This window comes from Opisthocomus hoazin, chromosome 6 (genome assembly GCF_030867145.1).
Source record: "Opisthocomus hoazin isolate bOpiHoa1 chromosome 6, bOpiHoa1.hap1, whole genome shotgun sequence".
Classification (NCBI taxonomy): domain Eukaryota; kingdom Metazoa; phylum Chordata; class Aves; order Opisthocomiformes; family Opisthocomidae; genus Opisthocomus; species Opisthocomus hoazin.
Genome location: NC_134419.1, coordinates 33,932,944 through 33,946,426, shown reverse-complemented (window position 1 = coordinate 33,946,426; position 13,483 = coordinate 33,932,944). Strand labels below are relative to the sequence as shown.

The following is a 13,483-nucleotide window of genomic DNA, read 5'->3' as shown; positions in this document are numbered from 1 at the left end:
GAGAGCATGGCCCTCCTCCTCTTCATGGGATACCACTGGGAGTACGGCATACTGTTCTTGCATGAGGGTTTGTGAATCGGGGTTATTGGAATAAGTTCTCTGCAGTTGGTGTCTTTTAGCTGCACGTGTTTAAGCAGATCCGGGATAACTTTCCTGACCGAGATCCAACGCTCCTATAGCTCCTTAAGCATCCTTTTCCTGCACTGCCAGCATGACTGACATACCTTCTTGTATGGTATAATTTGACAGCCCCTCCTTGTCTTTGGGCTAAGGGCAAAATCCAGGTTCTGCTGATAGATTATTTTTTATTTATGTATTTTATGTATTTCATCCTAAGATTAGCAAGACCAGTCTGTTTTCTGGGTTCAGCTATCTTCAAGCTCGATATTGGGCGCTGGCAGCCCATTACTGCCCATGCTGCACGTGTCACGATTAGGGTTTTATCTTCACAGATGAGGCAATCTCACCAACTGTGTATGCTCGTGGCGGTTAGGTTCAGGCTCGGACTGCTTTTTCGCAGAACTCAAGGTTTTGTGAACGGGCAGTCTTTCTACTAAGACAGCAGATAATGAGCAACACGGTGTGGAGGAATACACAGCTTCAGTTTGGTCTCCAGACTCGGCAGCAGCGACTGATGAGAGGAAGGGCACCAAGGGAAGCATTTGATTTAGCACTTCCACTGAGAAGCTGCTACCCTGAAGGAGCTGCAAGTACCTTGTTTCCTCCCTGCTATTTTCCCACAACGTACCAGTGAGCAGTGATGGAGCAGACATTGCAGCCTCGCCGGGCCACAGCTTCTCCCACTGGCATGAGAGGGAATTAAGAAATTATGTTCTGCTTTTGATTGTGTGCGTAATGTCTGGCAGTTGTTCAAACACGGTCATGGTACGGCTAAGCAAAGATACTTCAACTGATTAAGCAAAGCATAACTCCAAGGCAATTTGCAAATCTTGCTTTGCTAGCTTGACAAACAGCGCAATACAGGGAAGCGGGATCGTAATGAATGTCAGTAAGAGACAATTATTTGGTTTTATCTGGGGTGCTGGTTTTATATACTTAGGGAGTGCTATTTCCATTGTTATTGATTGCAATGGATGATTGCTTCCTGAGGAGGGGATGCAGGGATGGCAGTGCCGAGCTCTGCTTGCGGGGACCCAGGGCCAGGACGCGAGGGAACAGCTCAGCGCTGCGCTGGGGAGGTTTGTGTTGGCTGCTGGGAAATATTTCTTTACTGGGAGGGTGGCCAGACCCTGGAACAGGCTCCTGGGGAGGGGCTCGGTGCCCCAGGCCCGCCGGTGTTTGAGAGGCATTTGGCCAATGCCCTGAACAACGTGCTTGAACTTTTGGTCAGCCCTGAAGTGGTCAGGCAGTTGGACTGGATGATGGCTGTAGGACCCTTCCAACTGAAATAGTCTATTCTATTATCTTCATTGCTTTATCTATCATTATTTGATATCCTGAACTTAATAGAAGCATCTCAATATAGCTTAAAAGGATTTTATTCTTTATTAGTTTGCACTTTGGGGCTGTAATAGGATCCGCTTATAAGAGTGCAAAACATCACCGAAGTACCTGGCAAAAATCTGAGTGATATCTTAATAAGATTCCACGCATAAAAAGAACGGGTTAAATTCCTTGCTCAGAAAAGTCTTCGTACTGCTTTCACGTGGGGTATGAATGTCTCGGTGTTTTCATTGGTATGTGAGATACATACAGTTGCGTCAATACATGCTGTGTACAGCTCTGTGTGTTTGCTTTTAGTGCAATAGCATCAATCTTGCGAGCCTGGCTCGATCAGTGCTCTGAGGATTTCAGAGAGCCGCCCAACTACCCGTGTCTGCAGAAGCTGCTGGATTACCTGAAGAGGAATATATCTGGCTCTGACCCGGAGAGGAGGGTGCAGAACCTCTTGGAGCAGTTCCAGAACCAAGAAGCGGAAAGCAACGGTAAATTGCCTTTCCCTTCCATCTTTCTGTTCTCTCAGACTGTGTGGTACCACAGGGATTTATGTGGAGTACGCTTCATTAACTCTTATGCTAATTGACAATGCTGTGAGGCTCACCAGTAGCTTTTTTCTTGTTTCTTTTTTTTTTAAAAAAAAAGTCCCTGTCTGGGGCTGCAGGTTCTGTGTGGTATGGAACAGTCGTACAGTGTAGGTGTCTATGCCTGCTCATTCTGGGGTGGACTGGGAAATCCAGCACTCCTAATATTTAGCCAAAGCTTTGAGATTGCTGCGGCAATGAAGAGGTTAATTGTCAGCATTCTTCCCATGTCATTGAATTAAAACACACAGCTGCTTTTTAGCTGGTCTTCTCATTTTACTCCCCTCTCCCCCTCAAGAAAAGCCCAAACCAGCAAAAAGCAAAATACAAAGCAAAAGCTGTGACAGCTTGAGTCACAAGCCTTGTTGTCATGAAGCTTTTCTCCCTGGTTACCATCATGTCAAAGGAAGTGTCTGTGGCTGCTTTTTCCTATTTGAGTGGCCGGCTGCTTGTATCCAAGGACAGAGGAAAAACTTACATTACTGGGGGTCACAATCTACCGAAACAATAGTGAACTGTAGTAACACCAATCTGCTGTGCGCAGCATCAAGCCCGACACATACCCTTATCCCGCTCAGGAAGCTTCCTGCGGCATAAGCTGAAAAGCCATAGGCGCTCACGTAGTGTGTGAGAGAACTGGAATCAACTTCCAGCTTTGGCAGAGGGGCGAGAGGGAAGAATTCGTGTAAGAAAGGAAATGACAGCAAAGAAACATTTCATCCCATGAAAACTGTGTGTGCCGGATGTTCCAGAAATACCATGTCAATGCATAGTACTGTGAAATGCCAAGTTAAGGCGGTCGTTAACACATACGTAAAAAGGAGTACCGCACAGAGCCCAGGCGCTTCCCAGGTGAGCGAACAGGGTTGCCAGGACGTGCCTGTTGATGTCCTTCCTGGGGCTGGTTCCCACCGGTCAAACAAAGCAAGCCCAGGAGAGCTATATTTGGGTTCAGCTGTTGTCCAAAGTGAGCAGAAGTTCCCAGCAGCCCTGCTTTCTGCATTGGTTTCCTCATGTAGCAGTTGAAAAGGTTCTTTTTTAAGTTTTACGTGGGTCGATTTGAATGATAACAATTTTCAAATTGTGGCAGAATAGAGGCCGTTAATTAGAATAAAATACAAGGAGAACACAATGCAGTATGTTGTCACTTACCTTATCAGAGCTCCATCTTTGTTCATTTCAGAGATTTCTTTCAAAACCCTTAGTGTGTTGTCTGCAGTCAAGACTTGCTGATAATTATTGTTTGAAAGCATTCACACTGTGCTATGAACTTGCAAGTTTAGGACCTAATCCTACAGTTTGATTTGTGTAGTCAGACCGCTGCTGGCATGGCCATCAGCCGTGCCAGTAGATTCCATTGCAGCGCCAGATAGACAGATACAAGCTGTTCCCCAGCCTCGGTGCTTGCAGCTTGAACGATACAAAGCAAGGTGAGTCAGAGACTGCAAATTCAGAAGGAGCACGCGGCTGCTCTCGGTGAAGTCAAGAGGGCAGCGGGGCTTCGAGAGGGCTAAATGGATCAGAGCGATCTGAAGACGATGAGATACTCGAGTGTAAGAGGATTCCAGCTGCTTGGGGAGTAAGGACAAGGCTGGTTACACGTTTATGAAGGTGAGGGAGAAAGAAGAAAAAAAGGCATGACAAAAGAAAAGGAAAATCTTGGGTTGCACTCCAGGACCCGATTTTAAGGGCGCTGTGAGGTTTTGGGTAGGGTTGTGACTCGGTGATGAGGATTTTCTGTTGACTTTCAAGAGCTGTCGGGAAAATGAGGAGTTACATAGCCAAAAAGAGAGAGAAAAAAAGTGTGACTTTTGTAACAGTTCAACAGAATTTAATTATGCTGATTGTTACAAAACAGCCACAGAAAAATAACGCTGGAACAGAAGTCTCCCTTTATCGCATTTAGCTCTGTCAATAAATTGTGCAATTGGAATGTACAGATGGAAATCTGGATACAGCCTGTAGTTAGAATTTGTTCTATCAAAACTGTGGCAGTTTACATTAGTTAGCAGAAGCTAATCATCAATGAAGAAAGGAGCAATGAAGTGTTTTGAAAACAATGATGAAGTATCACTTTATCTGCCTTTGTTGCTTTAATGTCTGTTCTGCTTTAACTGGATACGAAGTCTTGCATAACTTACCCTGAAACGCGCTGCTCGTTTTTGTTAACGAAATCTCGCTAGTAGTAAGCTCAGTACTTCTGTTGTTAGTCTTCACCAAGCCCATTTTTCTTCTCCCTCCTTTTGGAGTTACTGTTATTTACAGTAAAAGGGATTAGGAAGAGGATTTACTTTCAGGGATTTTGTGTTTGACTTCCTCCTCTGCCATGTGAAACAAGGACATATTTCTTTGTGTTTTAATGCGAGTTTGTTCCCAGCCTGTGGGAGCCAAAAGGTGACATGGGAACAGCTGTGAAATCCCTTCCCTTCTGCACTGGCCCGGGGTCCCTCGATGGGGACAGGTCTCCTCTCACCTCTTCACTGCTGCCCAGTGCAAGAAGCAGCATTCAGCTGGATGCTGTAGGTGCTCACTGTAGTCCCTTTTCCAGGAAATATTCCCAGGGAGGGAAGGTGAAGGGTGCTGGAATAAACTCTACGAGGATGATGAGGGGACTGGAGCATCTCTCCTACAAGGAAAGGCTGAGGGAGCTGGGCTTGTTCAGCCTGAAGAAGAGAAGGCTGAGAGGGGGACCTTATAAATGCTTACAAATATCTGCAGGGTGGGTGTCAGGAGGATGGGGCCAAGCTCTTTTCAGTGGTACCCAGCAACAGGACAAGGGACAATGGGCACAAACTGAAGCACAGGAAGTTCAGTCTGAACACGAGGAAGAACTTCTTCCCTCTGAGGGTGACGGAGCCCTGGCCCAGGCTGCCCAGGGAGGCTGTGGAGTCTCCTTCTCTGGAGATATTCAAGCCCCGCCTGGACGTGGTCCTGTGCAGCCTGCTGTGGGTGACCCTGCTTCGGCAGGGGGTTGGGCTGGGTGACCCACAGAGGTCCCTGCCAGCCCTGAACATTCTGTGATTCTGTGTGATTCTGTAATACAGTCCATGTAGCCCTGTGAAGGAACATACGGTGCCAAGAAAATCTGATACCTCCTTTTATTTCCACACATGGGAGATGAAATTTGGATGCAAGAGCATTCCTAATGCAATGTTTTGGGGATATACTTGCAGTCTCATCCCTTTGCAGTTTGATATTTTTTGCCCCAGATTATAAAATGCATAAATACTGAAAAGTAGATTAACAAAATTCTGCAATGATAATAAAGAATTTTTGTTGGGGTGGTGGTTGTGTTTTTCAGACGAATGGTTAGCAAATGGGTTGTCACTTCTCAGCTAAGAGACTCCAAACAGCTCAATTCTCTCTAGTTCTCTGTTTCTTCCACCTTTTTCTTTGCCAGTTTTATCTTCTGGTCATCATCTTTCTCACTAAAATATGCAGCACAGTAGGGCCATTACATCAGGCAGGACCCTTTGGATGTTCTGCTTTAAAATACACAGTGATGTTTTAAAATAAGCAAACATCGATCTGCTTTGATTCACTGTTTTACTGTATAAATTTACTAAGTTGTGTTTTCCATCCTGGACAGATGGGTTCCATAGCACTTTCCCCTCTAACTTATGTGATGAAGAGGAACTGGGGATCAGCAGTCCAGAAGAATTCTCTTCTTTCCCAGAGGACCTTGTGGCAGAGCAGTTGACATACATGGATGCAGTATGTAGAGTATATGTACTACTTGAAATGCTAGGCGATGTGGTGCTGGGCTTCTAAATATTTTTTTTTTTAAGTTATGTCAATAGAAGTACAGTGTTCCAGAACAGGTCTGTTGTTGGGATGCAGAACACAGCTCTGCTTGGTTATCCAAGCTTGCTTTGTTCATTGGGCTTTTTCCTTCAGTCATTCTGAATGTTGGCTTTCTTTTTAAAAAAGAAAAAAAATAATTGTGAATGTGTACTCTGTGGCCTTTTTTTGCAAGGTTTAACATTTGACACCGGAGCAATAGCACATTTCGACTATGTTGCTTCCTGGCCTAAAGATGTACAGGTACTCTTAACTGTAGCGCTCTGGTTTGGTTTGGCTGTATCAATCTCCTTCAAAATATCGTTATATAAATGATATAATTAATTTAATTATATCATTTATATTTAAATTATATATAAAATTATGCATATAAATTAATAATTATATATAAAAGTTATATCATTTTCCCTTGGCCACACAACTGATATGCAGGCATCTCTTATTTTCCCAGGACTATTTAGCTGCCAGTTCTTTGAGGGCATCAAGCCTGTAAAGACTATGCCGAAGTGTGTATTTTAAACTAAGCGAAAACAAATATTTACCTTTTAGTACAATATTAGATTTAATCCAATTTGTACTGCAAAAATGCATTTCTTTTCATGGACAACAGAGATCTAGGAGAATCCTGCTGACTTATGCACCTCTCTTTCACTCTAGCAACTCTTCAAGAAAGTTGTACCCTACCACTGCTTGGGAAGCATCTGGTCTCAAAGGGATAAGAAAGAAAACCAGCACCTGGTACCTACCATCAGAGCCACCATCTCTCAGTTCAATGCCATTACCAAATGTGTTATCAGCACTATCCTGGAGAGCAAAGAACTCAAAGCACAGCAAAGAGCCAAGATCATTGAGAAGTGGATTTATATTGCACATGTAAAGCATTAATTCTAGACTGTTTAATGGTTCTTGTGCGGGAGTTGGGAGGGGAGAAAAAGGGGGTTGCATGTATTGCTCCCAGGCCAGTGAACATCTTACCTCTAAGTCTTTCTATTTCTGACGGATTTACTTTGTAATAGCAGATAAAGTATTGCCCTTCCTCTCCTTAGCTCCTTCCCCGCCATGGAAATGTGATTGATGCTTGTCTCTTCACAGGGTTGGGAGTGCTAATTAATGGGTGAGGCAGATACTGTGTCTTGCAGATGGGGAGTGCCATGTACTTGATAATGTAACATTTACGGTGAGATGGGTGTAAATTCAACCAGTTTGCTTCCCTAGGAAGGAAATACTGCTTATATCAGCGAAAGAAGTGAAGGAATGGTTGATATCATCCAAAGGTTAGACTTGTTTTCAGAGGAAAGTTTACCCAGAATGGAGCAGGACGGACTAGCAGTGGGTACAGCCAGAATAAGCTTTGCGCTCACCTGCTTTTGGCCATTCATGTTCGGTCAGTGAGCATCGTGCTCCCTCTCCTCTGTCTGTGAACACCACGAGACCTGACATCAGGTGTGGTGGAAGACAGCACAACTGTTTTCATACATTTTTATATATCTGCGTGTATATATGAAAGTAAAGTATATACAAATTTTAAAGTAAGCGCAGACAAAGCTAGCTAACTTCTAGGAAGTAGTAGCCTCTTTAACACGGAAAAAAATGAAATTTTAGTTTGTACTCTCTTGTTTTGAAAAAATCTTGAGGCTGAAAAGTTGTTTGCCTACCGAGTTATTCACGGTTTACATTAGGTACACAAAACAGATGGTTTGGAGGGGTTGAGAGCTGCAAGCAGTAACCAGCAAAACTAAGTAGAGTTACAGTACAGTACCAGTCTCCTTGTCCTCTTACCTTTCTGCTTTATCGTTGTCTCATAGGTTTCTTCAACGCCTTTTTACTCTTTGCTTCAATTCCTTTGTCTTGTAGCAGATCAGGCGTTTCTTAATCTTTGCATGACAGGGTTTTGCATGCCTTCTTTACATAACGCTGGTTTGTTAATTTCTTAGATTTTATCTTTAATATTTTACTGCAGTCTTTTTAACCCCCCTTCAGAGCACTGGGCAGCTGGCACTAAACTAGATCTCTCTTTTGAAGAGAACATTAAAGCACTTTCATACGGACGTGCATTGACTCTCGTTTTAGGAATCACATGGATACTTTCCGAGCTATACAAAATAAGCAGTCATAAAAAGCTTAAGCCAGACAGAGGCTTTCCAACCTTGACGCTGCACCTCCTGCGCTTCCAGAGGCAGCATGGTCAGTCCCAGCACCTGAACGTCCGCAACTGCGTGGTTCAGGCAACTGGTATGGGGAAGCAGTTTTCCACCTCTCTTTTGGCACGTACATCGACTCGTTTCTGTTATCATCTGACGGCTGCTTTACAGCCCGTGTGAACAGATTAGGAAGTTCGATTCCTATTTTCTGTATGCAGATCTTTGAGTTGCAGAGGGTACCCGCTAAAGGGGCCTTTATGGGGCAGACGGGGCTGCAGCCTGGACGAGCAAGTACGAAGCCGATTCCTGCTCATCACGGGGCAGCAGGGAGGCCCGGGGAAGCCAGGACAGGCACCACTCTCATCATACTTGTTCTGTGGGTGGAGAACTTTGTTCTCCACCTCTGTTGATTCATTGCTTCTCCCTTTAGTTAGCTCATACATACAATTAAATACTCCAGTCCTAGCTAAGCACATGAAAAATGCATGTGCACGCTCTGCAAAATAATTGCACATGTAGAACAGCTAGCTGCATATTTACTTAGCTGCCCACTTCTGAAGAAAGTTTCTTGCTTTGTGCATGCAAATGAGTGTTTTGAATAGTCAGATGCCTGAATTAGAAAATAATCCACTCATTAAAGTGCAGTCATTCACTGACAGCTAACTCTGTAACTTAGCAGCATGGAGTTCCACATTTGTTATCTCTTTGTGACTTTTGGATCCAGTTTCTTGGTTTGCAAGATAAACTGAATACTTTTTCTAACTGCCAGCCCTCTCTGCTCCACCTAGATCTAAAGTTCCTGAGCAGAAGTAGCCAATTTCACTCACACAATATTTTCTTTAAAAATAAAAAGTAAAAATGAAATCGTTAATTTCCTTTTTTATATCAGAGTTGCTTCTGCACAGGGTTCTTTCTGGTTTTCTCCTTGTGAAGGACACAGCATGAAACAAAGCATTCAAAGCAGTCTTAAAAAGTCGTCTTATATACAAATGAAAGCTTGCTAAAGTTTAGTCTGCAGTCAGTTAAATCACTGAGAACACAAAATCCAATACTGAATTCCTAATGGGCTCTAAAATATGCAACATGCAATTAAGTCAAGATGGTTCCAAATTGGATCTTGCAGTCCAAACTCTGGTTGTATTTGAAAAAAAGAAATGCTAAGAATTTGTGCCTCTAAATCCACGCTCTCCCCAGCCTGAATTTCAAGTTGAACATAAAGAAAGAGGGGTCACGTTCTCAAATGTGTCAATGTCTGAAGGAGAGCTGTTCTGTGGCTTCTTTGGCCCCAGACCACGCAAGAATAGCCTTCAGGTCTTGTGTGTCCTGGAATACCTCCTGGTATCCATCTAGCCTAACTGCCAACCTGCTTCAAGCGCTGTCTGCCCCGTCAGTCTTCCAAGCCACACTCTGTGAAACGTGACCCCAAGCTGCACGTGTTTCTAGGTAAAGAAGTGGGAGCAAATGTACTTGCCTTAGTTGTTCAGCCAATTTTAATGCAACTCCTGAACTGAGCTGCTGATATATTCAGGTCTGGCTTCTGTTTATGCTAAGGTTGCTTTACATCTGTTCAGTCCTACAAAGGAGATAAACGATGTCTATTTTCACTGTAAGGATCCTTAACATAATCAGCGTTATTCGTGTAATAATCAGCCCCATAAACATTTGCAGAAGCGGAATTGTAGTTTGAATACCTTCTCATCTGCATACAACAGTCAAATTGGCATGTGTTTTGTCTGCTCAATTTGCGTGTACAGACACCTGTTGGAGAGCTTGGGCTTGCAAGAGTGTCTTCAAGTCTGTGGTGCCCGTGCTCTGGTTCATGAGCCACCAACAGATTGACAGGAGGTCCTTGAAAAGTCACAGGCCACACTTTCCCCCTCCTCCTTGCTTCCATCTGCTTTGCCAGGAATTTGTGCTATTTTTCAGGGAATTAAGTTTTTCAGTATCCTTTTCCGTCAAAGCTTTTGCCGCGGAGAAGCTGCGTAAGAAATGCCTATGAACCAGTCTCCCTGTTAGGATTTGATCCCAGCTCTAGAGAAGCTGGGAAGGTCTTTCTCTTTAACAGTGTGCATATACTTGAATAACAGGTTATTCCTTTGAATGTCTGTATTTTTAATTGGCACTTAGATGATTGAGGGTTTACATTTGAAATACCACATAGAAAGAGGCAAAGCCTGGTTTTTCCCCTAAGGGGTAAAAGGGTTTGGTAACTATAAAGACCTTTTAAGAAGAGTAACATTTGTGCTTTTTAGCCTGCCTTCATGGACTCGGTTGCACTTTTATTTGTACTAGCAGATCTGGAAGCTGTAACACTGCAACACTGCCACAAATACATGAAAGTGGGGCTAACAAGATAGAAGTGCCAAAGCCCATCAAGTGTTTCATGGCTGAAGGGGGGAGCGATGTTTTTGATCCTCAATATTTGTACAGCTGCCTGCTTAGCAGTGAGAATGCATAGCAAGCGTGACACCGGTCAAACAGAAGAGCACTAACATATTCATAATGCTGACATTTAATGCTCCTGTATTTCTAACCGCTCCTTTCACAGGAATGTAGGATCCTGAAGAATTTTTCCTCCTTGAGGGCCATCATTTCAGCCCTGCAGTCCAACTCCATCTATTGGCTAAAGAAGACCTGGGTGTGTGTTCCAAAGTAAGCCTGTTGTTCTGTTCCTTTATACCCATCTATCCACTTTCTCACAAAAATCTCAGACCCTGCAGTGGGATTAAAAGCCCTGCTCAGGCTCTCCATGCCTATGGCATTTCTTTGTGATGCTGTCAAGTAAGGCCTGACTTTACTGGGAGCGTCAGAAGATCCTGGGAAGGTTCCCGGTGGATGTACCGCATCTCATCGGATGCATTTTGTTGGTGTTATCTTTTATATGCCCAACTGTTCATGATTCATGAGAAAAGGTAGTAATCTGATCTGATTTAGAGTGCTTAGTAATAACCCCTATGATTTAATCTTCTCCTGTACAGGGATATAATGCTGATGTTCGAAGAGCTGTCTGATATCTTCTCAGACCACGACAATTATTTGACAAGCAGGGAGCTTCTAATGAAGGTGAGAATTCACTTGAGTTGCAAGGCTTGTGACCCAATCAAAGCTGAGATTAGCCCTTTTTCTAACCAGCTGCCAAAGCTCATCTCCCCCTGAACTACTGTACGAGGTGGTTTTATTGCTCCTCAGAGAACCTACACTAGCATATATAGTCACATATTAGCGCTTTGGATTTATATACTGCTCTGTATAGAGCGATGAACCGCTAGCTGGGGCACCCTCTGAGCAGACCTGGAAAGGCTCAGGTTTGCACCGATGAGCGCAGAGCATCTCCAAACAAGATTCTCAACTGGGTTGCACCACTGTAGTGCTTTTGACTTCACTGGAACAATGCCACTTAGGTTCAGCTGAGGAATTAAACCAAGATGTTTATCCAACTATCTCGTACCTTTCTTGGAACTCGAAAACAGGGCTGGGAATTTCAAAGGAACAGGCTTCCTGCTCTGTGTGTGGTCAGATGGACAACAAAGCAGGCTCTGTCTGAAACAGTTTGACCTGTGCGCTCTCCTGAGCGAACCCCAACAAGCTCCGGAGCTTGAAAGGAGCGAGGAAGAATAGCAGGGAAAGGTTACATTCTGTAGAAACTAAGGAATGTTTGTGGCCATTTTTTCTGTTTATATAAAAAAGTTTCTACAAACTGGCTAACCAGTTTACTTTTTGGCAGTTCTATCCAGTCAGTCTGGCGTTTGTACCTCACCTTGGTGTCTGTTTTGCTCTGGAATGATGGGATGAACACATTCAAACCTGTCAGTCTGTTTTGTTTATCATCCATTTATCAACATCTGTGGCTAAATTTTAAAGCAGGTGAGACAATAATAAGCACAGAGGGAAAATGTTTGTTTAGAGCAGCTTATTTAAGTAAATATTAAAAAGAGAAAACAACTCATTCTGAGCCTGGACCTTCTGGCTCCCAGCAAATCACTCTCTCCAGCTGCCGTAAGTAGATCTGCAAAACATTTTGAAAGCAGCGAGCGGAGAAAAATTCCGCAGAATAGCTAGAACCTCTCTCCTACTTCTCGGACCATTTTGTAACGATTGGAGGATTACTGTCCACTGAATCCTCAAAGTTTTTGTTTTCTGTCGCTATAAATAGTCTCTCGAGGGAAGCCGTGTTTGACCTTGCCGATCAACCCTGCAAATGTAAGTGCAGTGCAGACACAATGCCATACAAAACAGGCTGGCCGGCGTGGATGGGGACCACTGTGTTCTCTCCTCCCCAAACAACGGCTCTGCTGCGAGCCGCAGCTTTACCTTCTGTGCCTGCCTGCCAGCTGCTGTTAGAGGATCTCGAGTTTGCCTTTCAGTACCTTGAAGACATCGAGACAACAATCCTGTTTCATTTGCTCCTGCTTTTCAGCCAAGGAAGGAAACACAGCGTTTGCGTGACCTGTCCATTAACTGTGACTGAAAAAAGTTGCAACGAGAGATCTTTACAAGTGCAGACTGTTGTTTTGCGCCTCTTAAAAAGCCGTTGATAATGATTCATGCCCCATCTATCCGGCCACTGGAAAAAATAACAGTAACTCCCAGCGTCCCGTATGGATCTAGGGAAATAAAGGCTGCAGATCTATTGTGAAATAGCTCACCCATTCATAGGAGAGCTTGAATTGTGGAGATGAAAACCTACCACTTCCATCTCCTGCGTGGTTTTGGATTAGTCAGGAAGCCACTGAGGGTAGTTGCTGGATCCCTGCGTTGCAGCATAGGAAAAACAACAAAGCACTACAGAAGATAGAGATGTTTACTTGTAGCAGTCCTGATCAGGAAATTAAACAGAAATCCTGCAGTCAAGAGTGTCAGGATAGAGTTCTGAGACTCACCTGGACACCTCATGTATTTCTAAGCTTCTCCGATCTGAACTCTCAGGAGGTTTTCAACAGCACTTCGCTTTGGCCAGAGTAGAGCTATTTTGTAGAAAAATTCCCTAATGGTCATCTTGTGGGATTTCGTCAAAAATTCCCAATCAGTGTAGGAGTCCCAGAAAATTAGCATGTGTGCATATATACGTGTGTACCTGCACAGGAAATATTTTCGCTGGCCTACCTTGCCTGTTTAAATGTATTTGCAATTATTTTACACCAACATAGTGGCCAGCGTACCACTTAGCTCCTCCATTAATTGCCTTTTAATTCCCTTACAGGAAGGAACATCCAAATTTGCAAATCTGGACAGCAGTGTGAAAGAAAATCAGAAAAGGACACAGAGACGACTGCAACTGCAAAAAGATATGGTATGTCTGGGGTCTTTTCCTACCCTTTTCAAACTGGTAATGTGATTAACCGTAATCGGTGAATTGCGTAGGAAGGAAAATCTAGAAAGGTATGTAACAAAGCGAGTGCGCAGTAGGTAACGCTCCTCAGTGTGCCCTCTGTCAAGCAAAACCATCACGTCGATGCTATCGATTAGCTGCTACAAAGCAAGCGAAGAGAAAGGTTTGGA

General features: G+C 43.8%; 1 protein-coding gene across 1 annotated transcript in view; it reads left to right on the top strand.

The window, feature by feature from the left end:
• Positions 1-6: 6 nt before the first annotated feature.
• LOC142361702 (ral guanine nucleotide dissociation stimulator-like 1) overlaps positions 7-13,483 on the top strand; it is a 28,766-nt gene continuing 15,289 nt past the window's right edge. The window contains exons 1-9 of the mRNA XM_075424104.1: positions 7-67; positions 546-710; positions 867-885; positions 1,717-1,946; positions 5,632-5,756; positions 6,501-6,716; positions 10,533-10,636; positions 10,963-11,047; positions 13,185-13,274. Coding sequence (XP_075280219.1) covers positions 7-67; positions 546-710; positions 867-885; positions 1,717-1,946; positions 5,632-5,756; positions 6,501-6,716; positions 10,533-10,636; positions 10,963-11,047; positions 13,185-13,274 — 1,095 coding nt within the window. The remainder of the gene's footprint in view (positions 68-545; positions 711-866; positions 886-1,716; positions 1,947-5,631; positions 5,757-6,500; positions 6,717-10,532; positions 10,637-10,962; positions 11,048-13,184; positions 13,275-13,483) is intronic.